General features: G+C 43.0%; 1 protein-coding gene across 50 annotated transcripts in view; it reads left to right on the top strand.

Annotated features, from left to right (window-relative positions):
- Window positions 1-27929, top strand: part of LDB3 (LIM domain binding 3) — a 151818-nt gene that overhangs the window by 76807 nt on the left and 47082 nt on the right. For 22 of the 50 annotated variants that reach the window (XR_014525908.1, XR_014525909.1, XR_014525910.1 and 19 more), the window contains exons 5-8: window positions 7381-7403; window positions 9387-9590; window positions 15372-15563; window positions 17636-17672. Coding sequence is in view for 45 of the 50 variants with exons in the window: in XM_083502550.1 (XP_083358676.1) it covers window positions 9533-9590; window positions 15372-15563; window positions 17636-17672 (287 nt within the window). In the remaining 5 variants the exon portion in view is untranslated. Of the gene's footprint in view, window positions 1-1823; window positions 2231-7380; window positions 7404-9386; window positions 9591-10473; window positions 10489-15371; window positions 15564-17635; window positions 17673-25307; window positions 26241-27929 lie in introns of those variants that run through there. The other 28 variants (XM_083502527.1, XM_083502523.1, XM_083502520.1 and 25 more) reach the window with 6 other exon arrangements.

Genomic DNA, 27929 nt, shown 5'->3' with positions numbered 1-27929 from the left:
AACTGTCTTAGGGACTCCACTCCAGATTTGTGTGGGATTTATTCCTTAGCCTTTTCTCCTCGTCCTGAAGATATCCCACAAGGCAGCGAAGGTTTAGGATCAGAATTTTCCATCTTGCCTAGTCATGCATCTCTAGTTTGTATTAACTGAAATGAAATAGTTGGCAAAGAATTTGTGCCCTTGACTGGACGCAAAAAAATAATTTAGTTTATAACACACACTCCTTGTGATTTAGTGCAACACATACAAACCAACAGATTATTGGTTACTAGTACTCAGAGATGCTCTAGCCATTTTCTGTGTTCCTGGGTAATAAGCATCATAGGCGGAAAAGCCTTTAAATGTGGACCAAAGGGGACAAAGTAGCAAAGGGCACCAGTAGCAAAAAAACACACCCCCAAACAAAACTATTGCTGGCAATCACTATTTCACACACACCCATGAAGTCCGTTTGGAACATCTTACATAGCATCATTCCCAAATTGCTTGTGGGGGAGAGGAATGGCGGAAGCAACAGGGAAGAGCTCTCAGAAAATTGGCAGAGACCGCAAAAACAGAAAGGAAGGGAGAGCAATTTCTATACACCTGTGCTTTGTGAAAACAGTGAGCACTTGCGTACTGTTGAAAAAGTCATTGTGCTACAGTATTGCGTGTTGTCATCGAATGTTCCCAGATCAAAAGTAATCAGTGGTGAAATTGGAGTGATGTGCTGCAGAATAGTTGCTTTGGATTCTAGGAGCCACTCGTTTGATCCCTGTCTATCAATACACTTTCTCCTTTGAATTCAAGTTTTGGTCCTGTCAGGAGAATGTTGGCTTTGTGTTGGCTTTTTCAAACATCTCAGTCTTTTCTCTTTATTCTGCATTTTGACCAAATTAGCAGGATATCAATAATGGAAAGGATATCTGACAGCAGCCTAATTTCTTCCTGTTTAGTCTTGGGGGGGGGGTGTCAACATGAAGTGGAGATTCCTTGGCTGTACATGGCTATGTTCCACTTTTCCAAATGCAAAGTGTACAGAGAGATTGTCTATTAATAGAATCTTCTTTACAGCCTATTTTGCTAACCACATTGCACGACCTTTATTAGCATGAATTTCTGCCTCTGCTGGCAGTGGCCCTTAATTTTGAGACTAATCATATGTGGCGCGATTGTCGAAATATTAGCCCTCCCATATCTACATAACAACATGGATATAGATATGTGCATATGTTGTAGGTGTAGTTAGATGCCATCCTAAAAGCCAAATTTATGTAAGAACCCCATATCCTTTCTGTAAGAACAAATGGGCAGTTGAACCATGTATGGTAACTAATATCAGCAGTTGTTCAGATGAAAAGCTTTATTGACATGCATCTTGAATTGAGAAACATGCTGCTTTGGGAAGAGATGTGGTTAATATTTTCGCTTGACTAATACAAGGCTATGAAGGTTGCATACATCTATTCTATTGCAAATGTCTGATATGTAGGGTTGCCAACCAGACAGCTCTTACTTGATGCATAATACTATGTGTTTCTGTCAAGCAATTGCTATTGGCATCTGAAAAACCAGAAATCTCCAAATTTCACCAGAATCTGTCCTAAAACCACCTGGCTTCACTTCTGATATGTAAGATTCTGTCCCTGACATGTTGGTTTCCAGAAGGAATTATTTTTTAAAAGTCAGAGGTTGGCAACCTTGCAGATATGTGTAGAATTCCAGAGCTGTAGGCTTTTTCTTTTTGCATGTGTTCTATGATTGCTTTTCTTTCTTTCTTTCTTTCTTTCTTTCTTTCTTTCTTTCTTTCTTTCTTTCTTTTGCCTGCATGTTTGCTTCTACAGGATACTGTTCTGGAAGTCAATGGCAACCGAGCAAGCGTCAATCCTCTAAGTAGCACATCGGCTGGGTCCATGAGTAGCATTTTAGCAAGCAATGGAGCGTATTCAGGCTACCTCAGCAAACAAGAGATGAGCCTGTCACATAGTTCCTCCTTCTTAAAGACTGTCAACATTAGATCTTCAGTGTCTTCTCAGTCTGTGGCATCTGACCTTTCGCCAGCAAAAAGTGACCTAGGTTCCAAAACAAGCTCAGCGATCACAGATGGCAATAGCCCTAAACACCAGCTAAGCCCGGCAAGGCAATATAACAACCCCATTGGCCTTTACTCAGCAGAAACTCTAAGGGAAATGGCTGAGATGCATAAGTTAAGTCTCACACGAAGGGCTTCAGAAGGTGGACTTCTTAGATGGTATGTAAATGTAATAAACTTGTTTTCTGATCATGCATTCTAGATAGTTTGGTGAATGGACCAATTTCTATACACAGCTCATTGGAAGCATTCTGGGTAGTGAGTGTGCATTTGTCTTGAATCCATCATTAAATCTAGTACATAATAGCTCGCCTTTCATAGTCCACCTAAACCAATAGTAGCCAGCCAGGTGCCTTTGAGAAGCTCACAAGCAGGGTATGATGGTTACAGAGATTACTTTTTTGTCCTAAACATCTGGTAATGAGTGATATGACTACTACTGAATACTAGCCAACTTTTCTAAATGATTTCCTGAAAAATAGATCCTTGAAGTCACTGTTCTTTAAATAACCATTGGACTTTTGAATTACGATGTTGTTTGGCTTGTGCTAGTGTCATACAATATAAAATGACTACGGTAGGTACTATAGGATCTATAGAGCATCTACAAAGTACAGAGAATTTAAATTCACTCTCCCCCTTGTCCATCACAGTGAACAACTTCCAATGGCATTAAATGGAGTTTGAGGAATAACTAGTAGGATCCTCTGATTTTTTCCTCAAATCTTGTGTCTCAAAACTCTTAGGCTTTTGCTCACTCAGATGTGTTTTCAAATCAGAAGAGAGTGAGGAGTCTGTGGGGAAATGATAGGGAAACTCAGTAGAAATTATTCAAGAAGCACCAGCATTTTAGAGGGGGTAAAATGAAGAGTAATCAATTGTTTCCATCTGGACAGAGCATCAGTTCGTTAATACTTTAATAGCCATAAATATCTAAGATAATCCTCTTTATATCTGGATTTCCATTCAACGGCACTTTTAATCCTAGGTGACACACAATTAGCAATCGAATCACAGTGACCTCTTTAGAACTGCTCGGGTATGAAATTGATGTCACATCAGAAACTGGTCCATTTTCTTGCTGATTTAGTTAAACAAAAAGCTTTGACCTAAACTGGTTTTATTTCCTTAGTGTGAAAGGATTCACCATCAACCTTACTGTGGATTTCCAAAAGCATTAAAGAGCAGGTTTTTGCAGTTGGAGAGAGCAAGCGCTCAGGCACAGACCAGAAAAGAGTGGGTGTGTGCCAAGAAAGCACAGAGAAAAATCAGGGTGGATGAGCCCTAAGCTAGTATGTGTGTAGAGAGACAAATAAAAGAAAGAGCTCAACCCATATTGCGCTTCCTCTTTAACGATCTCCATAAGTACGAACATGACGCCTAGCTCTTCATGAGCACATTCACATCCCTGATGCCTGTTGACAGTGATAGTCCATGTCTGGCATGAATATGCTCCCAGACAACTCCCACGTCATTATCAAATTTCATGTGTCCTCCTTTAATTCATCCCATAATAGAGGCTTGCCTTTAGGAGGGAGCACTGTTTCCATAGTTATAAAATTCCACCCATGTCACAGATTGACTCTGCCATTCAACACAAGTGTTTCTGTGCCAGGTCTGTGCAGCTGTGAAAGTGTAGCATTCAATGGTCATTCCATTTGTAGGCCTCCTTGGATGAGATCAATGGGGATGTGATGAGAAAATCTTGTTTAGTGGTCAGTGATCAGTATATTAGATTCTGTGGCAATACGAGCTCTACAAAATCGCTCTTGTCCTGTTTTGGACCTGGCAGTGCTCATCTTTTGCATAAGCAAAAGTTGTCTTACGTTCTATTATTTTAAACTACTGCAAATGAATTCACAGACAGTCTATTGCTATACTGATGTCCATTACTTCCCTTCTCCCTTTCCCAGTCCACTGGGAAACCCAACAGGGGAGGTGGGGCCAACAAAGAGAGTGTTTCAAGCCCTCTTGTCACATGGCAAATCTCAGTGGAAAATATTTGGATGTCACAAAAGCTGACAATATACAAATGAAATGGAATGAGTGCACCAAACTGGTTGGAGGGGCAGGGGTAGAAAATGGACCCGCATGGAGGTCTCATTTTCAAACACAAGTTTGGGAACCAGTGCAAGACCTCAAGTTCATGCACCTTTAAGAGTTGCATAGAATGGAACATTCCACCAGGTGTGGTGGTTCCTGACAAGCGTCTCTCATCTCTGCATCTGTTAAAGATACAGGAGCCCTCTCAAGGTCTGGGCTGCCATCTTTGCTTCGCAGGGTTCATGGCCAATTTCATTAGGATATGTTAGATGTGGTCTGTCAGTTGTCCATTTTCATGACTGCTGGTATGTGAAGAGTTTGCGTTCTGCCTTTGATGTGTTTTGAAAGTCCAATCAGATACTGTGGAAGAGTTAGTTCCCCTCTTATTCAAGGGGTATATCACCAAAGGCTTATGCCGTACTTTAAAATGTTGTTTTACGTGCATGGGCATAGCTTAGAGGATTAGTATAGCCAACAGCATCCACTTCAGAAAATGATACTATTACACCGTGTTTCTCAGTAAGCAGATGCCCAGCTGTCCTGCACATTCCTAAAATGGATATAGAATCACTGATCTGCTTACTGACTACAACTTGTTCCTAATATATCTCAGTGAGTTTCTGTAACAGGCAGATATATTTGGATTAAAGCACAGTTTACTAAGCCAGTGGGAGAATATTCTTGAGTGAGAGAAACTGAAAGGCAGGAAACAAGATGGAGTGGGAAACTTTTAATTATCCTGATGTGAAAACCTGTATTGGCAACCAGTGTTTTCCCCCTTCCTTTTCTCCCTCCCCCATTAAAACTTGGACAGCAAGCAGTGGAGTAAACAGTACATCTATGTATTCATACTAGGCAACTTCGCCTTTCTTTTAAGAAATCTCTGTGTCTGCCACCAGACCCCTGTTGTCCATTAAAGAGAAGTGTGCAAGACAATCACAGCAACCTGATCCCCTGGATCCACAGGAAAATCCCTTCCCTCATTAACTTTGTCAGCTACCAGAAGAATTGTGGATTGAGTCTTGCTAGCGGCAACTTGAACGGCTTGCTAAGAAGACTCCCTTCTCTAATAAATTAAAAACATAAACCTGAGTTTCTTCCTCAACCAGACCTGGGCCTTTTAAGGGGGGGGGGGAGTAACAAAAATAAATCTAGGAACAGTGCTCCAGCCTGGTTCACCTCTCAGGACAGCGGGAACAGCCTTCCATTACACCCTGCCAAGATTAGCTCCCAAAGCGGCTTACAATTCATATTCATGCAAGGTCTAACAGGGATCTGTGGGGTATATCTGGCAGAGTGCTTGATCCTTGAAAATTGATGAGATGATCAAGGTTCTAGGTTGTTCCTTGCAGAATAAGTTTCAGATCGACTCAAGGGCCTGGCTGAAGGACGGTGCCAGTCCACAAGTGCTTCTCCTCCCAAATTGCACTTGAGGTGACATCATTATTATCTGTGCACCTGCATTTTCTTTAAGTGTGCAGTTAAAAATGTGGCAGGAGTAAGTGGAACAAAAACATTGTTGCAAAAACACTTGTGTCTCATAAGTGCATTTGTCAAAGAGCTGGAATTAGCTGCAGCTCCCTACTGAGCATAAATGCAGTGGAAAGACCCATTTGCTGCTATGTAATGTGTGAAATAGTCCTAAGAACTGAGCTGCAAAAAACGTTAATAAGACAACATTCATTCCTGGAGCTAACCCAATGTTGGCCTACATCAGTGGATAGCAGGTGACATATTGATCCTATCAGTCACCAGACTCTCTTGAGTTGGTCGCCAAGCTTCCAACTGTAGGTATTCATTGGATTCTTTGGAACCATTGTAATCTGGGTAACTGAAGCTGACTTGGTCACCCTAGTGGACCTACACTATGAGATGCTCAGAGGGAGTGCTGTCCTGTTGCGTCTCCTAGACTTCCCAGCAGTGTTTGATACAATCAGCCATGGTATCCTTCTAAGCTGTTTGGTGGGGATAGGTTTGTGGAACACTGTTCTTCAGTGGTTCCATTCATTCATGGAGAGGCTCTCCCTGAAAGTGATGCTGGGAGACTGCTGTTTCATCTCATAGTCTTTGACCTGTGGAGTGTCCCAGAGTTCCATCTGATTTTCCATACTTTCAACCCCTATATGAAACTACTGGGATGTCATCTGGAGATTTGAGCAGAGGGGTCGTCAATGTGTGGGTGACGCACAACTCTTGCCATAATCTAATACCAGTGTGGCAATAAAAGTGGTAGGTCAGTGTTCAGAAATGAGTGGCTAAACAAGCTAAAGCTTAATGCAGACAAGACATTGGTTATGTTGGTTAGGAATTCTTGCAATTTGGGACAGATGAAGTTGCACTGACCCTGAAGGAGCATATATATATATACACACAGCTAGGAGAATCTCTTGGATCCAACACTTTCTCTTGATTCCCTAGTTACCAGGAGTGCCTAGTGTCTTCCGACCACAGTGGAGTTTGCAAGTGTAAGTGCTATAAATTTTCCCATAGGTCCTATAAGGTCAATAGAAGCCATTCATTTATATAGGAGAAAGAAAACAAGGTGCATTCTGGAATCCCTGTGGACAGGTTTGGTCCCCTCTCAACTGTGTTCCAGACCAAAACCCATTTACTTTAACCTGCAGAGCTCAGTGGGAGTCACTGAGAACTGAATTGGCCTCTCGCTTCAGAGCTTTGCCATGATTTCCACGGTGGTGGTGTGACAGAACCCTAGGAATGAGGGTTTATGACATGTGCATCTTCTTGATATTTGCTTTGGATGTTCTTGGTCAAGCAAGATGTCAATACACTAGCAGCAGAAAAGGTTGAGAAAGAATGGGGCTTGATCCCAGAGTGCTTAGCACTGTGGAGGTGAGGCATTGTCTCTTTGATGCATCTGTGTAGTATCTACTGTGTTCACATGGGTTGCTGTTGTTATCTAATAGTCACTTTCCAAAGCGACTTTCAAAAGTTTGCTATCTTGCCCTTGCATGCCAAGCAGTATGCCAAGCAATGTTACAGTAATAAAAACTTGGTGTTCATGTTCAGGCAAAATGTCACAGTACCTCCATAAATCCTGGTGGATAAACTGTAATCCTTACATTTTCCCTCTGTTAATCACATTGGGAGGTTTGGGACATAACAGCTGCTTTCTGTTCCTATTTGTAGAGGAATTTGCAAAAGCCTTATAAAGCCTGGTTAATACTTACTAGCCTCATGCTCTTTTTATTTTATTTTAAATCTGTTGGTTTGATTTCCCCTCCTTTTGTCTTTCTCTTCCCTCCCAGGTCATAGCGAACACTGCTGCCAAGTTAGTATTAAACAGTGTGCCGGTGTTACATGTTTGACTATGTCCCCACTTCCTGGGGTAGCATGAACCTGTTTGTTCCTGCTGTGTGCGTGTGCTTGCAAGTGGGATGCACATTACAAGAGCTCAGTGGTCTGGCAGGCATAAAATGGCACTAGTGTGTTCTACTGGTAGTTCCGTTCTAGGAATATTCCTCCTCCTTACATAGTATTATGGTGCCACTGCAAATGCATTACTTGGTCTGGAATGGCTTTATTTAATTATTTTGCATCCACTCAAAAGGTTTGCCGCAAGATCTCTCTGTTCCTGTTGTGGCTCCCAGAGGATCTTCATGTACTGGCCACAAAGTCTGATAACTAGTATAGAGTAGGAGTGAGTGGATGGCAGTGGCTTTTCCTTTTCTGGGAGCATGGCATGGCTAGGCTGGAAGGCTTACTAGCTACAGTTGCCTGTGGTGGCTGTTGGAACCAGTGTGTGGAGGCTTCTTGCCGTGAAATACCTTGCTAAGAGGTTCAAACCATTTGAAGTCAAATGTTACTATAAATGTACATTTTAGTTTGTGATGCATGTTAGTTAATGTGTTCATGTCGTGGCAGGTTTCTGTTCCCTCGAAGTGTCTGTGCATGTACTGCGTCGTTTGAATCCTGGTATCTGTTTTATAACTGTCCCTCCCTAGTTCATCAAAATACATTCTCCAAAGGCTCCCACCCCTTCGATAGCTGTGAGGGAGATAAACATCCCACAGGTCAGGCGCCGTTTCTCCTGTCAAACTGCTGCCGCGACAGGAACATCTACATCAGTCGAGTATTGTTCTGCTTCAGAGCTTTTAAAAAGACAGTCTTGTCCCTCTTGCAATCCAGCAGCTACGTACAACTGGTTTTGTATTACGTAACTATTTCTGTATGGCAGACTTTCAACAAAGGTATCTTATAAAATATCATTTGAGAAATAAAGAAGGGGGGAGCTTCTGATACCATGACCTAGCAAGAGTTGCATCAATAGCCTGCTAAGGCTGTAATCCTATATACGTTTACCAGGGACCCAACCCACGTTGATTCTATTTCTAAATCAACTTTAATAAGACTGGGCTTCAGGAACAATAACGAATTAGGAGATTTTCTGTCCCTAACTCACATTTCCTTTTTGGAGGACAGGGATTTATTTATTTTTATTTTTTTACATTCATGCCCCAGAAGCAGTGGTGTGGGTTTTCTAGAAAATTCTTGAAAAAACTGCATATGGTCATATGCATCAGGAAGAGAATCTGATATCCGATGCCCCTAGAGCAGGAGTGAGTAACCTCAAGCCCAAGGACGGCTCTCTCTGCCTCTCTGCCTGACCTTTGGGCCTCTCCCCCAGGCTACGTCATAGGATGTGTCCATTTCAAGGACACATTCCAGTCGCCTTGAGTGCTTTTGTCAGGCTGAAATGTGTCCTTGGCCTGTGATAATCCCCCTGGCTTGCTAGAGTGAAGGTGTGAGAGACAGAGATGCGCTTATAAACCACTGACTTTTATATGGCCACTGTACAAGGGACAGCCCCAGCAAGCATGGCCAATGGGCAGAGATCATGGGAGTTGCAGCTCAGCCACATCTGCATGGCCAAATATTCCCTACACTTGTATTACAGAGGCTTTTCCCAACAGCTGCCACAGTGCCAGTGGGTGCCCTATCTGAGGGAAGAAAGACACTTTCTCAGAATTAAAACATTGTGCTTTTAATGGTGGGATATTGTAGCATTTCTTCCACAAAAGCAGAAGCTATCGACAGGTCATCCATTCTCTGGAATGGCTGCAAATCCTGCCCTTTTTTGCCGTGGTATTTCAAGTCCATTCTGTCTGATCAAAAGCTTTCTCTACTTGTGCACGATGTCCTTGAATGCTCCTCTGTGCACGCACCTCCTTCCCTCCCTTTCCACCATCGCTTCCTTGCCCCTTTTCTTCTTTCTTCCCTCACTTTCTGTAACCTCACTCTTCCCCCATCCCAGCACAGAGTACGTGGAGCGCTTCAACCCCAACGTCCTGAAGGATTCTGCTCTGTCTACGCACAAACCCATTGAGGTGAAAGGGCCTGGTGGCAAGGCCACCATCATTCACGCCCAGTATAACACCCCAATAAGCATGTATTCTCAAGATGCTATCATGGATGCCATTGCAGGCCAGGCCCAGGCGCAAGGTGGTGAACTTGCTGGGTAAGAGAACTTCCTTTGTGTGCCCCGGTTCCTCCCTGCATGCTACACTGCCCTCTCTTTCATTTTGAGCAATCTGCTAAGTGCCGTGGTGTGGAATAAAGTGCTGGAGACAACAGGATCTGGGAAACTGGGAGGAAGGGTTGGTTTGACATGATAAATCTAGAATTTCTGTTTTATTTGTCCATCGTATTTGCATACCCCCCTTTCCCCAAGGCTATAGGGTTTACCTTTTTTGCTTTTTCATTTTGAAAGAGAAAGAAATCTGATATTTTATCAGGTACACCTAAAACCCAACCAATTACGAAGGCAGAGCTGTGTGCAAAATCCCTTTAAAGCAGTGTGATGGTGTTCTGAGACTAGAAGAAAACTTCCTTTAAAAAGTGGAACAACAGTGGGTTTTTTTAAAACTGCCTAGGGTGGGAAAGCAAGGGTGTGGGGAAGAATTCAGCTTCCTCCATCCCTCCATCCACCTCCCCTTGCTGTGTCGATTAGGAGTTAACTCTCAGTTGTGCAACTCCAGTATCCTGATGGAAGTTATATGTGTATGGCCTTCTTATGATGCATATATATATATATATATATTGCTTTGTGTGCAGATTGCAAAATTTTGAATGCATTCAAAGTTACAGAACAGCAACGTTGCTACCCTAGGTTTAACAACTTTAGCAAGCTTCTTCCAACTGCTGATGTATTAATTTACTCCTTTGCACTCCTTGTATTGATAATGGTTTCTTCTCTTTCTTTCCCCCCTTTATACATTCCTTGTGGGTTTTCGTTAATTTCTCATACTAATGTTGCTCTGTTGTGTACATCCCAACTCTCCATTATGATGGACCCCAAACACTCAATACTCTTTGTTGGGTTTTGATCCTATGACTCACAGTGAATCTCCACTGGCGTAAGTAGATTTATATTTCCAACTCTATAGAACCAAAGAAGTGCAGAGTAGAACTTAATCTTCCTCTTATGTATGGCCCACTTCTTTCCAATTTTATAGATTTTAAAAACATTTAGTATGTATCGGTGCTAAATTAAGACATATAAGGCAGACTCAGGAATGTTAAAAATACTTTCATGGCGGAGAATTTTACTGGCCTAGTTCAGATATTTACCAAGTCCACAACTTCCTTTCAGTGGTAGGGGGTGCACCACATGAACTCCCAGTCCTGTTGATGCCTGATTTGAATCACCTCTACTCTTTTGTTGGGGAACACCTTATGTGAACAGCATCAGTTAGGTGCTCCCATTTAGCACTCACATCATATGGGACACAATCTGCATGGGGAAGGGGAGCAGGGGTCTTGCTAGGACTTCAAACAAATTTGCATGAAATCTGCATACGCTGGTTTATATGTATAGGAGCCCCTGGGCATATTAAAGTGGTGCGTGGCTGGAGTCTTACCCAGCTGCCCTGTTAGCAGAGTTTATAAAGTGTGTTCTTTTAGAAAGGGAAGAAGGAGACAAGGGATCTAGGGCCCAGCATAAAATACTGGGAGCTCTGGCCCCCTAGGCTACCCTCTTGCAATGTTCATGGAGATATGGGAGTCTAGTGTCTCCTGTGAGAAATCAGGTAGGGTCTGAACTGTGCCAGTATTTTGCTGATGGCAGTTCAGTGGGATCTTCCAAACAGCTTATCACACAAAATTAAACAGTCAATTCAGCATATCTTTTCTTACAGTAGAATGTTGCTCAAGAAGGAGCCATTGTTTAGGGTTGCAACAATGAGCTTATCCTCTCCTTGGGTTTGAAGGCTCCTCGCACCTCCTTTCGCATGGTTATGAGGAGGAATTCAAAATCTTTGGCTTCCATTTTTTTACTAACTGCAGCTTGCCATGCCATCCAAACCCACTGGACCTAACCATAGGTAAAGGAAAGAAGTCAACTTCAAATTATAGTTTGTGAAGCTGACTTGTTTCTTTAACCATAGTTAAGATCAACCACAGTTTAGGGTTTAGAAAACACACTAAATTATGGTTAATCTAAAATGGAAGCGGAAGTTTCTGATCACTGAATGGCTGTGCTGGAGGAGGGGAAGTGTGTGAGCCCAGGCACAGGCTAGGCTCATTATTGTAACACCAAAACACTAAATACAGCCACCATGTCCTCCAGAAAATTCCAGATAGGTCACGGTATAATAGCACCAAACATATGAAAATAGAAGACACACTTCTGCATTGTGGTTAAATCTCATTAAAGGGGTTTACCTATGAATTGTAAGGGATTTCGGCTTTAGAGTGATTTACACATGCAGTAGAAGTATGTGGTGCAGGTCTTTCTGGGTGATACCACTTTAGACTGCACATGGGAATTACATGTTACAATGTTCTGCTGGTAAAAAAACCCAAAAAAAGACAGAGATTTGAGCTAGTCTTACCTTTACCATGCTAATTTCAGTCTGAAGTGGTACAGTCCTTAGGAAACTGTTCCACATGTGGATTCTACAACACATGTGTAATGGTTTTCTGTGGGGAAGACCCTAATACATAAATTAAGAACTATAAAGTTTCTGACTCCCCAACCACCCAGAATATAAGCAAAAAAGTACCGTAATCACACAGACTGAAAATGCAGAAAGACAGATTCTGAGTTTGGGGAATGGATTTTGCTCCAGTGAAATCTGCAGTAAGAGCAAATACAAGACTCTGAAAGGTGTCAAAAAGGGAAATAATTGACTTTATTTCTTTATCAGAATGTATATGCCCATTATAATATTTTCCCTGTTACCTCAAACACCAAGTCACTCTTTAAAAGCACACACTCCATAGACACATGTTGTGTCCTATGTTTTGGACACACGGTTTTCATATTTTTTTATTTTTTTATTTTTACACTGCCTTTCTGGGCAAAAAGCCCTCCCAAGGCAGCATACGTAAATTCATAAAATTGGGGGACACCTTTTTAATAATGTAATATACATAAAGTTTCACAATTAATTTTTTTCCTTATATACTTTTAGTATACGGTTCCATACTAGAGCTGGGCTCTGTTCACAATGTTTCTATGTGTTTTTGGGGTTTGGTTTTTTGTTTTTAAATTAAGAGCCCTCTGAATGTGCTTCGTTCAATGCTGCACAGCTCTTGTTGTTGCTCCTTTTCACTTTTTAAGCTTCCTAATTTTTCACCTGCGGTTTCTCCCAGTAGATGTTATACTGTGCTTTATATGTGAATGCATTTCAGTTTCCCCCTTCTAAGTCCACAGACAGGCTTGCTTGGGCAAAGCTCTGTGCATGTCAGATGTGAGATTATGCTGACTATTCTCAAATTCACTTGGATTCTAATGCACATAGCATTTTTCTGGTTCATATCAGCTACATTTTTTCAAAATGGAGTGAGCCAGTTCTTTGCGGGTGTCTCTTGGATTTAATCCTTGGCACAGATTTTTTAAACGCATCTTAATCCTATCTTCCTATCTTCCATCAAAACTCAAAAGTGGTCTACATGAGGTTCCAGGAAGTCCTGCCTGTATGCAGGAGTTACTTATAACTTTGGTGGAGAGGAGGAAGGTGGTTGTATTTATATTGTTCACGATGATAAGTTTGGAGTTTTCTTCCCCTAACCTTCTGTTTAATTCATAATACACCAAGACAAGATAGTTTTGCCTTTTCTTTTTTCATGCATATTCCAATGAATTTTCTTTCCATAAACTTTTATCATTCTGTTTCTGCCCCTGTTTAAAGGGATAGTCACTGCAGAACTATACATAAATAAATGACCACTGAATAAGTGAAATGGACTACAAATGCCAAGGAAGTGAATAACATTTTAGGCTACACTCCTGTTCACACATACTTGAGAGTAATTCATGGTGAACTCAGTAACAGGGCTCACTTCTGAGTAGGCATGCATTGGATTATACTGCAAAAATTTCAGATATACTTTGAATGAACCTGATCACAAGATACAGATTACAGTTCCTTGGATTTCTGTCATTGTGGTGTGTCGTGATTTCAGTTATTAGCTGTCCAGTTTAATATAAATCATAAAAGTTCAATGACACAATTAACCCGAGGAGCCAAATTCCGAAAACCTTTTTTGGGTTTTGTTCTGTCTTTGAACATTGGGGTCAGTAGCAACAAAGGAAAGTATTTCTTCATAAAACACGTAAGAAGAATATTCACTATCACAAGGTGATGGCTGTTGGGAGTTTGGCAGCTTTGAAAAGGGGATTAGATAAATTAACGGAGCAGAGGTCTATTGGCCATGCAAGCTAAATCAAGTCTTCAGTGTTCAGAGCCGGTGTGCTGTGTAATTGTTAGATAACTGGGAACAAACGCCATGGGGAAAACCACTGCATTCATGATCTGCTTGTGAGCTTCCAGGAGCATCTGTCTGGCTGTTGTTGGGAATCAAAATGCTAGGCCTGATGAACTTTGGTTAGATTCAGCAAGGCTTTAGCAGCTGGTCTACTCCACAGATTGTAAGCAGGAGACTGGGATCAAATGGATTCCCATTCCAAGATGTTTGCATTGGTGATATATTTCATTGTGATGCCTGCGGGGGGTTTTAATGTATGACTATTTTTTATGATATAAATTGAAGAGTGTCCATCTCTGTTAATTGAAGCTATCCACCTGAAAGCAAAAAAAAAAAAAAAAAAAAAAAAAAAAAAGTTCCTTGATGACCCATTACATGCCCAATACAATGCTACTAGTGATAAGGGAAGTGAATTTAATTCCATGATTATGTATGCACATAATTTTGTTTAGTGGGCTGCCTCTGATCAGCATTGATATCCTTATAATATGAGCAAATATTCCTCAAATGGCACTCACCAGTTGCCATCTTTCAGCAATACTCAAAACATGGTGCTATGGTGTCGTTGAAGGCAGATATACCAGCATAAAAGTTTGAGCATTTATTTATTTATTTATCTATCTTATAAGCTTATTTTTTAAAAAAAAAAACCTGTTAACACGGATGTGGCTAAGTTAGTGAGATAAAGGCCAAGCAATGTATGGTTTCAATATGCCTACATATAGGATATAACAGGCTTCCTCAACCTCGGCCCTCCAGATGTTTTGAGACTACAATTCCCATCATCCCTGACCACTGGTCCTGCTAGCTAGGGATCATGGGAGTTGTAGGCCAAAAACATCTGGGGGGCTGAGGCTGAAGAAGCCTGGGATATAATAGTTCTACAGCAAAATGATAATAGAGGAAAGTGGAACCTAGATAATGTAATAGATCTGTTACTCTGAAAATCCATCATGGTGTAAGAAGAAGAAAAACCGCTCCCTGTAGTTCTTTGTAAAGAGTTTATCTGAACTGATTATCGAAGTATTTTGGACAATTGCAGGCCATTTGGATAAATGAGTTGAAATATTTTAGCCTGTTGGTAGATTTATTTGATAGTTTGGAATAGGTCCACGTACTGATCATTCTTAAGTAGAAGATGGGCAAAGATATAGATATATAGAAATATATAAAGATATAGAGATATAGATATATGGATGGTTATGAGTTGGATACAGACAACTGTTGGTTGCGCTTAGCTCCCATTGTAACCAAAATGAAAAAGTTTATCATGACTAATCTCAGTACCACTGATTTCAGTGGGACTTAGTCTGGCTCCATTCCATCACCACCAGAACCACAAATACCCTTTGGACAACAAATGCAAGTCAGAATTGTTAGTCTCCTTACATTTGCTGGCCGACATTTACATTGATCACAAGTGCATCATCTCACTGAACTGTGGTTAAGTGGAACTGGGGATCTGAAGACAAGCCGCAGGAAAGGTGTTGGGGAGGGGAGGACAAAATCAGCATTGGCCATTTTACAGTGCACCTCTTTCTGCATTGCAGTAGCCTCCCTGTTAAAGATCCTCATGTAGACAGTGCCTCTCCAGTGTATCAGGCTGTGCTTAAAACTCAGAACAAGCCTGAAGATGAGCTTGATGATTGGAGTCGCCGTTCTTCCCACTTGCAGTCCAGGTCCTTCCGCATCCTGGCTCAGATGACAGGAACTGAGTACAGTAAGTCAGGCTGGGAAGCCCCAGTTCACGTCTTTGATGGAATTCTTTGTTTTCCCTCTGTATACCAACGGCCAGTAGTCATAAGGTAATATGAGAGGTGGAGTTCTGTGCTTAAGCAGGGAAGCCATTTTAATTCCCTCTCAGTGCCACTGGCATCACATTGCAGCATTACAGTGTTGTGCCAGAGGCATCATGGGGGGGAATTAAGATGGTGGCGGCAGCAACAACAGTTACCTAGCCCAACACTCCTCTCAACCCTGGTTCCTAAAAACATTTTGTAAGGGTGTGGGGGGGGGGACTAAAGAGGTGCTAGCATCAGCCAGGGTGGGCTTTCCAATGTGCTTGGGTCCTTGACATTTGCCTGAGGGTGCCATGTTCAGATGCCAGGCCTGATTTCATGAATAGATGGTAACTGAAGGAGGGCATGAGATGATGCTGAAGGATTGCAGGAGGATGGATACAGAGAGATACCATCACTCAGGTATGTCGATTCCATGCTATATACAAGTTCTTATGTTTCTTGAATTAGGCATGGAAGCAGAACTGCAGCCAGCGTGGCTGGAAAATAAAACAAAGGCTGAGTGTGTTCCCATCTCCTGGCATTTCATAAGAGTTGGACTATAGCATGTTACACCACTCTACAGTAATCTTCAAAGGCAGTCCCACACAAAATGTTTTACAGTAGCCAAGCCTAGGCGGTACTTAAGTGTGTATCAACATGGCAGGGTCCTTGCCAAGAAGGGACACAGTCTGTGCAGAAGACAAAACTATCATAATGCTGTTGCAGAAGCATAGCAACCAACATATGAAAAAGGATGCAGGATAATACTAATGCCATGAGCCTGCATTGATGGCATGACAACCATCATATTGATTGTCAGCATGTTTAATTCCCCCAGGGCACAAATAATTCACTTTGGCAATCTGCTGGGGAAGGGAAGGTTGTCCAAAATTGGGTGGAGGTTTGCCCAACTGGTTTCATTGTTCAAGAGAGCCCCTGACCCTCTGGAGAAGTGTTTCAGGAGTGCAGGTGGCTGCAACTCAGAGAATAGGACTGGGAATCTTACTTCCATGACCTTGTTTAAGTTAACTTGCCTTAGCATCCCAGGTATTGAGCTGGGTGTCATCCATGTATTGATGACAACCAACTCCAAAGGTCCAGATAATTCCTCAGCCATCTTTGAGTTAAAGATCTCTGGAGCCTAAGGAGTGGCCCATGCCAATTGCCATGGGGCCTAGCAAGCCTCTCCAGTGGTTACCCTCTGCATCTGATTGGACAGAGGAAAATAAAATCACTGGTAAGGAAGCCCTGACATAAAGACCTGATGTTCCAGTTGTCCATGAGAACTGTATGATGCCAGGCAGTAGCCTTAGATAGGAACAAGGTCAGCAGAAAAGTTTATCCCTTGTTGGTATCTGGGTGTGAATCATCCAACAGGGCTATCAGTTTTGTGTCTGTTCCAAAAGCAAACCTGAAATGAGATGGTAAAGGGGCAGCGAAGGATAGTTTACAAAATCAAAACATTAACATTTCAGACAGAACATGCTGACTGAAATGGCAGTGTAACAAAAAGATTCCAAAATGTCAAGTTAAGGTGCAATGGGGGGAAGTTGCTGCTGAGACAAGTCTAATCATGGTCACCCCTCCTTTCATCCTGCAATTTCTTTCTTTGGTTCTTAAGAGATATTAAGACCAACAAATTTATTCCTCCTCCAGTTGTAACAGTGTGAACTGAAATCACACATAAATAGAAAATCCTAAGTGGTGTTCTAGTTGAAAACTGATTTATTTTTTTTAAAGCAGGAAGAATAAACTAACACTTTAACCAGATTTCGGAAAGGAAGAGAAATTCAAAGTAGGTTTTTTTTCTATTTTAATTCAAACCACTGAATAGAAATTCACACCTGCCAGGATTGGGAGAGCCAATCACAGATCTCCCATGCAAAGTGTCATTTGATCCCTAGAGAACCTGAATTACCAGTTCCTGCTCCCTTTGTACTTAGGTTGTAATCTCCACCTAGTTGTCTTGTTTGTTTTTTCCTCTCTAATGGAGTCAATTTCTCATCTGCAGTGCAAGATCCAGATGAAGATGCCCTGAGGAGATCAAGGTAGGCAACTAGCAGCAAGTACTATGGCCTTCTCTTTACTGATAACAAATATTTAGTGCTCTAAACTGGCATTAATTTGAACACTATGAAAATTTAGTTCTTAAGAAGCCTACTACATTTACTCAAACCACTAAAATGAAAGTGCTGTTGGCTTAACAAAGAGTCTCTAGGTGGAATAGATGGGAAAGTGGCCTAATTTCAGGGGGCGTGCCCAGTCTTTGCACAAGGAATTCCCATTTGTTTGTGGTGGGATTATTTTGTGTGACAGCCCCCCATGAGCCAGTGTGCATGTGACTGCCCTAAATTGTGTTAAGTGGATGGAAATGTAATAAGATGGTGTGGCTAGTCTTGAAATTTTAATGAGCAATTTATTTGGATGACCTTGTGATTGGCACTTGTTTCAATGGAGATGCACAGATGATCACGGTACAGGAGTTGTTCCCAACGATATGAATAAAACACCCAAAGTTTGTTTTAATGGAAACTAAAGCGGGGGAAAGCAAAAACCCAACTCAACCAAGATTATTTGGTTTGTTTCTTCTCATAATAATGCAGTATGAGCATACAGGACTGCTTTTGCTACTAGAGTAAAGTGTTTGTCCATTTTCACATATTCTGTCTCACAGAAGCTCAAATATTAATCCATTACTTGTGCTTGTCTAGCTTGAATAGGCTACAGGATTTACCTTGTTCCTACATTCAGTTTATGTGTAGCTGTCTGGAGTAGATAATTCTGGATCCTAGTCTACCCTCTTTTTGCATAGCTTTCCCTCCCTAAGCATATTCTTCTAGCGGGGTCTTGGGATTGTGATCGGTTTTATAATTTTGCCTCACCAGAGTTCCCACTGCGCTGCTGCAGATTTGCTTTTATTGGTGTTTCATCCCTGTGATTCTTCCATGCATATCCCCATTTCTAAAGCACACACCCACCAGAAAATTTTTAGATGTATGTTTGCAGGTACATTTGGCTGCCATTCGCCTTCAGTGCCAGGCGTTTATGAAACTGGAGCTTTGCTTATCTCTCAGACGCTTAGTCTAAGATTAAGGTCTCTAGACTGGCTTCTTCTGTTTTAGCAGAATGCTTACAGGCTAGAGAACTGCATCACATGCTGCAAAATTTGCACATGGAAGGCATTCCATAAGAATCAGTGTGCCATCTCTGCATGTAGATTGCCATGTGTGACATCCACACATGTGGGTTTTTCCACTGCATCTACACTTGCTGTATATGTGCTGGGCAGCGACAGAAAATGCACATCCCTTGGAGCTCTGCTGAATGATATTCTGATTGTAGCTGACTTACTGTAACATCTCATTTCTGACTTGGTTCACACAGGAACCCTAAATAGAGCCTCTGCATAATGAGAACACTCTGGGTTCCTGTAGCAGCTCCGACAACTGCTACAGCCACCTAAGAAAAGCTTCCTTCCATCTTTCTTTTGGCACTACCACCCACCTCCTTCCAGGAAGGAGAACAGGGTGCTCAAGGGGACAGTAGTGCTGGAATGGGGACTCTGAGCGGGACTGTAGAAGCAGTCACCTTAGAGCAGCCTTTCTCAACCTGTGGGTCCCCAGATGTTGAACTACAACTCCCATCACCCCTAGTTAGCAAGACCAGAGTTCAGGGATGATGGGAGTTGTAGTCCAACAACATCTGGGAACCCACAGGTTGAGAACCACTGTCTTAGAGGCTTCTTACCATGTAGTGCCTCTGTTTATGACTCCTGTATGAACTAAGGCAATAGCTTCTGCACCAGTTAAGTATTTTGGATTCTGTACAATTCCCCAGGATTTGAGATGTTTTCACAAGTAACACAATCTGACCCATTAATATGAGACTGTTTGTTGTTCCTTTGCATGCCCTTGAAGGTAAAATATATTCCTCAAAGAGCTTGCATTGGCCAACAAAGGAAAGGTTCGGTTTAAAACCCCTGAAGTTGAAAGTCAGGCAAGGAATGATAGTTTTTGTTTTCAGAAGGGGAAATGGGCAGATGCATCCGTTTATAGAAGACTGTGTAATTTGTTGAATGTACGCAACAATACTCTATGCGTCATGTGCTGTGTGTTGTCAGCCTTGTGCATGTCACATGTTTCTCAAACTATGATTGCCAGGGGTGCTCAGCCGCTGGTGAACATTGTGACTTTGGGCATAATGGGCCAGAAGGTTAAAGTAGGCGTTTACACATTCAGTCAGTACTATCCTGAGCCTGCAGATTCATTTTTTAAAAGATGACTAAGAAGGATCTGTGGTCAAAGTAGCAGGTTTTTAAACCATAGAAGAAGGGGCTGCTGCAGTGGTACGCTACGTCCTGATCCAACATAGACTACCAGACACATTCACCCATCATTCCAAAAAGTTGGATAGATAAAGATGGAGTACTGTGTCAAACTCCCAAATGCTGTTAGTAGTATAGTTATAGTGGAGTCTTTAACTTTGTACAACATGGCCTCCAAAGCAATGGGCTTGTGGGAGAGCCTGTGGCAACTGCAATATGTAATTCTTCCAGTATTCACTGTGTGTGGTCTTCAGAGAGGAGGCCTAAGACCATTAATGAGTTGTTTTTTTTAAAAAAAAAGATATTTTTCATCAGTATGTAAATAGTAAAATGGACTTGCAAAAGTCTCCATCCATGTAATACTCTCCCATCTTGGAAAATGTTTCCTTTCTGCTGCTTTCAGGCTGTGCAGGTAGACTTTCATGCAACAATTGTGGGGTGATGCCGCCTTGTGGTGGCTCTTCAAAATTGACCTGCCCTTGTGCCAGCCTTCTCCAGCCTCGCCCTCCAGATGTTTTACACTACAATTCTCATTAGCCCCAGGCAGCTGTTGTAGTCCAAAACATCTGCAGGGCATTTGGTTGAGGAAGCTTGCCATAGATGGATGCAAACAAAAATCAAAATAAGTCCTTTCAGACTGTCAATGTAAGAGACAATCTGCTTGCTAATTAGCACATGAATACTATTCTCTGTTGCTGTGTCGCCTCTGTATTTCAACTTCATTCACTGTGGGAAATCAGAAGGGCTGGATGATTTTCCACAGAACTCCCTGTTTCCTTATAGTCTTCCACTCAAAAACCCTGCAGTTCCAGAGTAAAAAAAGAAAATAACTGCATTTTTCACTCTTGGGCCTGGGGACTGTCACTCTATAACCAGTCCCAACCACTGTTAATGTGCGGCCTTTTCTCAGAATGAAAGTATGTGGTGCTTCAGATTGTAAAGTTCCCATTCACTGTAATATTTTCCTTTGTTATGGGGTTGCCATGAATTATTCAGTGAATTGTGAAGTAGTTTGCCTTTCTCTAATGACATCTCTTGAATTCTTTATCATGCCAAGACAGAGGGAGATATCTTGGCATGGGCTGTGTGTGTGTGTGTAAGTTTTTCTTTCTAAAAGAAAATGCTGTCTTTTGGGAGACTCCTATTAATTTGATTTGGAGCAGCCTAGCTAGAAAACTGTGCACTAAATAAATGGCACAGAGAGAGAGAGAGAGTCATTAGGGAGAATGAGGCAGACGCCTCAGCTAACCTGTGCTGGAGGAGTTGTGTGGCAGGGAGATCAAGTTGGAGGATAGAGACCTCTGTTTGCCACACAACCTGTTCTACACCTCACAAGCCAGTCTGTTGCTCTCAGGCACAGGGAGGGTATTTTTCTGTGCTGAAGTTGAAGTAAGAGTCAGCTTCTAACCCATACGGCTTTTGCCCATGGAAAGATTGGAGGAGGCACCACCTTGCCCTTTGCCTCAGCAGGTCTTCAGCAGGTGTGCCAACTCCTAGGGGCCGAGACAGTTTCCACTCCCCCCCAAAAAAAATATTTTTTGAGCAAGCAGAGCACCCCACCCCCATCTTCAAGGGGCATTCGGCTCTGCCCTTGGCTCCTTGCAGCGTCGCAAGGATACTTTTGCTGTGGGCTCTGCGAGTCCGGGGTTGAGAGTTGGCAGCATAGACAGGGAGGACCAGAGTGGAGCCTGTCTGAATGGGGAAGTAAGCAAAGCAGAGCGGCAGCTTGGTGGGGCTGTGCACCTCCAGCTCTGCTTTTCGAGGAGCATCTGTGGTGTGGCAGGCTGGGGAGTTCTGGGTCCACTGTGGGCTCTTTTGTGCTGCTGTTAGACAGGCAGCCAGCCAGAGCTTCGCATCCACCCACGGAAGGCTGCTGAAACGCAGCTGGGCTGCTGGTGAGGGCAAGTGGGGCAGGAGAGGTGCTGGCATAGGGACGACAATTGCTAAGGGCCAAGGCAATTTCTGCCCCCTGGCTTCTTGTATTATGCGACGTCAGGGTGTCATGCGCATGGCGTCATGGCATCACATGGTGTTGCCCATGGTGCCCCCTCAATCCCGTTAAGAAGATGGCACCTCTGGTCTTCAGCCGACCCTACCACCTACAGACCGCATGCATGCTGTGCCTTTAAAGCACATTTGAAGCACATTCTTTCCCTCAAAGAATACCAGGCAGTGTAGTTCACCCCTCACACCCCAATAGCCCTTAGTTAACTACAATGCCCCAAATACTTTTTTGGGGGAGGGATGTCCCTTGAACATGCTTTAAAGGTATGATGTGCAGATAGCCATGGACTGTTGAAGCTTTGGAGACATCTAAGGGCAGAGCTGCATGTTATAAGGCTCATGGGACAGGCCTGTGCTGAGTTCCCATCTCCCCTCCTCAATACATAGCATCCTGTGGGTGCAATTATGCTGTTCGTTTCCCTGCCCCTACTCCATGCCACCAACTACAGGTGAGGAAAAGCTCGGCTTAACTCCAGAACGCCATGAAACGTCACAAAGGGTGAAGAGGATACTTGAGATGGGGGCCCGCGGCAATGCTGGCTGGTGCCTCTTGGGCAGGGAGGTTAACAGTAGGTGGCGCCAGAGACAGGCAGAGGCAGCTAATTCTGGTTTTGTCCATGCCCGTTTCTCTGCTGACCAGCAGAACCACCCCTGGAGTGGTTAGGCAGGTGGATACTGGCTGAGGCAGACTGAGGTTGGTGAGGTAGTGCCCCAGGTGGACCAGCCTCTACTGGTTGAGTTAGTTTCTGGACATAGTGGTATCACAGGGGAGGCAGGAAGGCTCTTCCCTTTAGGTGGCTTTGTGCATCCCTTCACTTTCTTCCAAATGTGGTCAGCCAGCCCATGCTGCATTTGCAGGCCCTCCAGTGCTGAGTTGGGCTGCCCTAAAGTCCTGGCCTGATGGCACCACTTGGAGGGCATTCCATGTTTACTAGGATGGGGAGTCATGCCTTGGAAATGGTACATCAGTAGGACCCCACAATATGCCTGTGCTTTGTGTATTGCCTGCAAAGCCTTTTTTCAAGGGCTGGTTTCCACTGTTTATTCTGTTTGTTGTTTGTGCTTCTTTCGGCTTCGACGGTAACCAAGGTCCTGTTCATATGTTACTTAGAAACTTAAAAAAAAAAAAAAGCCACCAATCCTGAATCATGAACCCACTTTCTGGTAGCAGAGTGGTAGCCAATTAGAATCCTGCATGTTCTCCTACACTTTTTTGCCATGACAGACTTAAGGGCAAAGCTACATCAGTGTGGCATGTCAGCCGAATGCCAATGGAGAGGGAGTTCAAAGGTCATATGTGGGGAGGCACCAGCAAGCTTTCTTGGCTGCTTCCACTCAGTCCTGTCAGCCCTCTGTGTGCAGCCAAAGAAAGGCAGACACTAGGACCCAGGAGAAACCATTGGCATGGTAGCAAGCTGTACTATAGAGAAGGGGAACTTCCCTCTTTGCCATTATCTCAATGGAAATTGATCCCTCAAAGTTGCCATTTGCATCAGTCAGATAGCCTCCATAGGCGCCAATGGAGGCTTCTCTCCATACGGACGTTTGGCGGTGGGAACAGTTTTTATTTGGACCACAGCAATTTGGACCCCCACTCTTTGCAGTGGTGGTGCTGCTGCTGCTTGGGCACAATCAATTTATTCACACAATTAACACCCATGTGGCTGTTATCCCGTTATCTAGTTTTATGTTAGGAGTGCAGCTGCTGCCTACATTTGTTTTTAAGCGTACCTGTTAATTATATCCGCGCAATTAACAATGTCAGATCTGGTGTCGAGATACAAGGGAAGGGGCATCACTCAGTCTTACCTCAATAGCGTAGCAGACTGTGATAAGTACTTAGACCACCTCAACCCATATTGCTCATTTAGAGTGAACTCTCTCAGGGAGATTGTACACAGGGAAGAATTTCCAGTTTCTGGGGAAAGCAAACCCATCTACAAATTCCTATCCCTTCAAATCCACAAGTCTGGCTGCTTTGGCAAAATAAAAGAAAGGAAACCAAGTTCAATTCAAAGGGCTTTCCATTTCATCATGTTATACTGAACCCCATCAGGAGAAAGCATAACATATGAACAGGGGTGTGCTTTTTCTTTCATCTCACCAGTTTCATGCTCCAGTGCTGCATCAAAATAAGGATATTTTGGGGCTCCAGGGACTTCTTCTTTTTAAACAACTTACTAACAGATAAACAAACATTGAGATAATCATATGAATTATTTCTTCCTCTTCTTCTTCTTCGTTCTCTTTCACCTATCTCTCTTAATTTTTCCAGCTCTGTATGGTTGTCCCACTAAACTACTGGCACAGATCAATCCACAGATTTGTAGGATGCCTGGCAGATTCTGTGCATTTTTAACATTTGTGGAAAGATTGCTGAGAGCCCCTGAATCTCATAGGGGTTAACAGACACATTTCAGAATTATACCTGTACATAGTAAAGCAGCCACTTATAGGCCTGCAATTTGGGGTGTCAAATTGCAACTTATTCCAGCTGCAGCCCTATATCCTCACTTACCTGGGAGTAGGGCCCATTGAGCTCAATGGAACTTGAATAGGATTGCACTGTTGATATATTATCTTCCCTTCTACTGCAAGAGGGATGCCTTTGGATTCTCTGTCCTAGATGCCAAAACATCTTGGTCAAATATTCTGCCTCTGAGCTTACCCAAAGCTTATTGTGCTAGTTCTGGTCTAGCTTCCTCCAGCCTGGTGTCATTTGGAAGCTGTTGGACTCAAACTCCCATCATCCCTAACCTGGCTGAGTGATGGGAGCTGGAAGGCACCAGGTTGGTGTAAGGCTGTTCTAATCGGTCACACTTTAATAACAGAAATTGGAAAATATCTCTTAAACAGCTGCTGAGATTTGTGTTTGGTGTGCGTTGGATACGAATTACCGTACGCTTACTTAGATGCTAGAATGCTTTAAATTGTTCGCTTTTGTTCTTGCATGCTGTAAAACCTCTGCCGCCTAATCAGACGGAAATTTGCTGGCAGGAAAATGATGAGGCTATACACTTATGAGTTCCTAGCAAAAGCAGCCCTGTCAAGCCAAGCCAAACTCAGACTAAGGGGCAGGAATTCGTGTTTAAATTAAGCTGAGCATTTTAAAATGAAAAACTACCCCAATTTTTCTTCAAAAGGCTCGTTGGTGGTGGTGTTGTTTTTTGTCCTTTTCTTTTCTCTTTTGCACTGATTTTTGAGGCAACTTAAATCCAAATAAATTGCCATTGCCCTAGTTGTAAGGCAGGGGAGCGGTAGCCACTGTCCCTAACCCCTTTCTTTCTTTCTTCCTCCTCTCCCTTTTTCTCTCCCTCTCTTTCTCTCTCCCTCTGTCTCTTTCTTCATGCCACAGGGAAAGGTTTGAAACGGAACGTAACAGCCCACGCTTTGCGAAATTGCGCAACTGGCATCACGGCCTTTCGGCGCAAATCCTTAATGTCAAAAGCTAAATAAATCCTATGAATAGTAAACAAATGTGCAAGACAGACCTGCTCTATAAAGAATAAACTGCTCTCCTGAGTTAGCGCCTAGGAGTATTCCGTATATTGATACACTAGGAAGGCATAACACTGGGTGTTGTTTTTTTCCTCAAAGTGCTTGTCTTTTGTTTTCTGTTGCTGGTTTCCCTCCACCATCCTGTAAGTCCTCTGAATTGTAAAATGGATTAGATTAGCCTTCACCACACGTATAGTGTAGCTTGAAAATGCTGACTGGCTTAGCTATTATAATTTCTAGCTTTTAAATAATGTAAATGAAACAGGGAGATGGGCAGATTTCTGCGAGCAAGTATATTTATATATAAAATAGCTCCAGAGTATGTTCCTGCAGATTAAATAAAACTGGAAATAGGAAGTTGGAATGGAAAGTGTGCCTAGGGCTTGGGTTTGCCAAATATGTAGACCTCTTAGTTGGCGTAGTTCAATGATGTCATTTTAGATAAGACATTTGATGTCCAGGCTTTAATTTATTTTTTCCTTGTCTGTGGCATATCTTTAAGTGCTGAGGCTTAAGGTGTCGCCTTTGAAACCTGAACCTTGCTGTGAGTGTAAAGTGGGAGGTGGTAGCTCAGGAATTAGAGAAGCAAAAGGCACAAGATAGCAAAACCTTGTAATGTTGGCCTGGAAGAAATGAGGAAATATGAGGAAAAATTATCCGCTGGATTTTTTAAAAGCATGGCATAACTTTTAGACAAAACTTTGCCTGTTCTGTATTGCAGTTGCTTTGAAACCCAGTTTTCTCTGTATATAGCAGTGTGGTTGACCTGAAATAAAGACTCTAAAAAACAGATGACCTTACGTGCCTTTTTACCTTAAGTTATCTTGCTTCGTAACATCCAAAGTCTCCTTTATTAGACAACTTGTCTTCTTATTCTCTATCCTTAATTGCTGTAAATATGAAAGGACAGAGCCAAACAGCAATCCAGTTAGGAGGCTAAGGAAACTTGCACACAGACAGGGCTACGTGTGTATAGCATATCACAACCACCAGTTAGAAAGATAAGGCATTGTGCCAAACAGCTGTTGGGGAAGAGAACGTGGGGCTCCATTTAGGCCTGCCCAGTCTCTCTTTCTTGCTAGACAAGCTGTTTTGACAACAACAGCCAATCTCTCCTGACAGAGTTCAGAGCTGCCGAATGCATGGGCGTAGCCAGAATTTTTGTTAGTGGGGAGCAGGCCTCTTGTTAGTGGGGGGCAGAACCTCAGTTAGCTATTTTATTTACTTTTATTGATGGGGGAGGGCAGCTGCCCCTTCCTGCCCACCCCTTTGGCTACGCCCATGGCTGAACAGATGTACAAATGCATTGCTACAACCACTGATTTCCCTCCGCCCTCCCGCAATGACTAAATCTGTACTGGCTTTGCAGTTTTTCTGCCTGGTTGAGTACAGATTCCTTATTTATTTTTGTCTGTATTTAGCACTCATTGCAGACCCATGTTCTCCATCTCCACAACTCTAGCCCAGGAGAAGAGCCATGGCTCAGTGGGACAGGGACACCGCTCAGTCATACAGCACCAACATTGCATACAAAGAGCCCTAGGTTCCCTGGCATCTCCACATAGCCATGGGAAAGACGCCTGTCTGAAACCATGGAAAACCAGAGCTAGTCATTGTAGCCAATACGGAGCAACCCATGTGGGATAGCTCAGTTGATATAGCATGAGACTCATGATCTAAGGGGTTGTGGGGTCAAGCCATATGTTGGGTGAAATATCCCTGCATTGCAATTCTATTATTCTAACCTGTCTGACCAGTGGTCTGACTAAGGTGACCTCTTAGCTTCTACCTTTACTATTAAGAACCTTTCTGTGTGCCTCATTATTCTCCCATTGTGCTTTTTTTAATCCCCAACACCTTGCCTTTTCCGTAGGGGAAATTGAATATGATAATTTCACAGTTGCATTTCAAATCACCCCTCCTCTCCCTCTCGCATTCTTGCCAGTTATAAGCCATGACAGTTAAGGAAGGCTTCTTTCGGGAGGAAGCGTGGGTAGAAATTTAGCTGGTAAGTTAATTTTTAAAAATGGCACATGCTTGGGCAGAGGATGATAAAACACTGCAGTCAATGTTCTAAAACAGAACCCTGAGAGACCACTGTGGTCGGGGACATCCCTGGTGGGACTGGGCCAGGGAGATTGGCTGGGGCCAGACCTGGCCTTGTGCTTGGATGGGGAGGGGGCATGTTGGGTACCACAACCAGCAGCCCTGCTGTCTCTCACCCACCCAAGGAGGGTCTCTGCCTTCTCAGTTCCTAGAACAAGGCAGGGAGGGAGAAGGTGGGGGGGCCTTGCTGCCATTCTCACCGCTAAAGCAGCAGAAAAGGGGGAAAGGTTAGCTGGGGGGAGGGGAGGAGAGGAAGAGGGGTGGCAGAGGTGGGGGGAGGCAAAGGGGGCATAGCTGTCAACTTTTCCCTTTTTTTAAGGGAAATTCCCTTATTCCGAATAGGATTCCTCTCAAGAAAAGGGAAAAGTTGACA

Source organism: Podarcis liolepis, assembly GCF_965112155.1.
Source record: "Podarcis liolepis genome assembly, chromosome: 5".
Taxonomy (NCBI): domain Eukaryota; kingdom Metazoa; phylum Chordata; class Lepidosauria; order Squamata; family Lacertidae; genus Podarcis; species Podarcis liolepis.
Note: the sequence above shows the minus strand (reverse complement) of the source record. Positions and strands in the feature narration are given on the sequence as shown.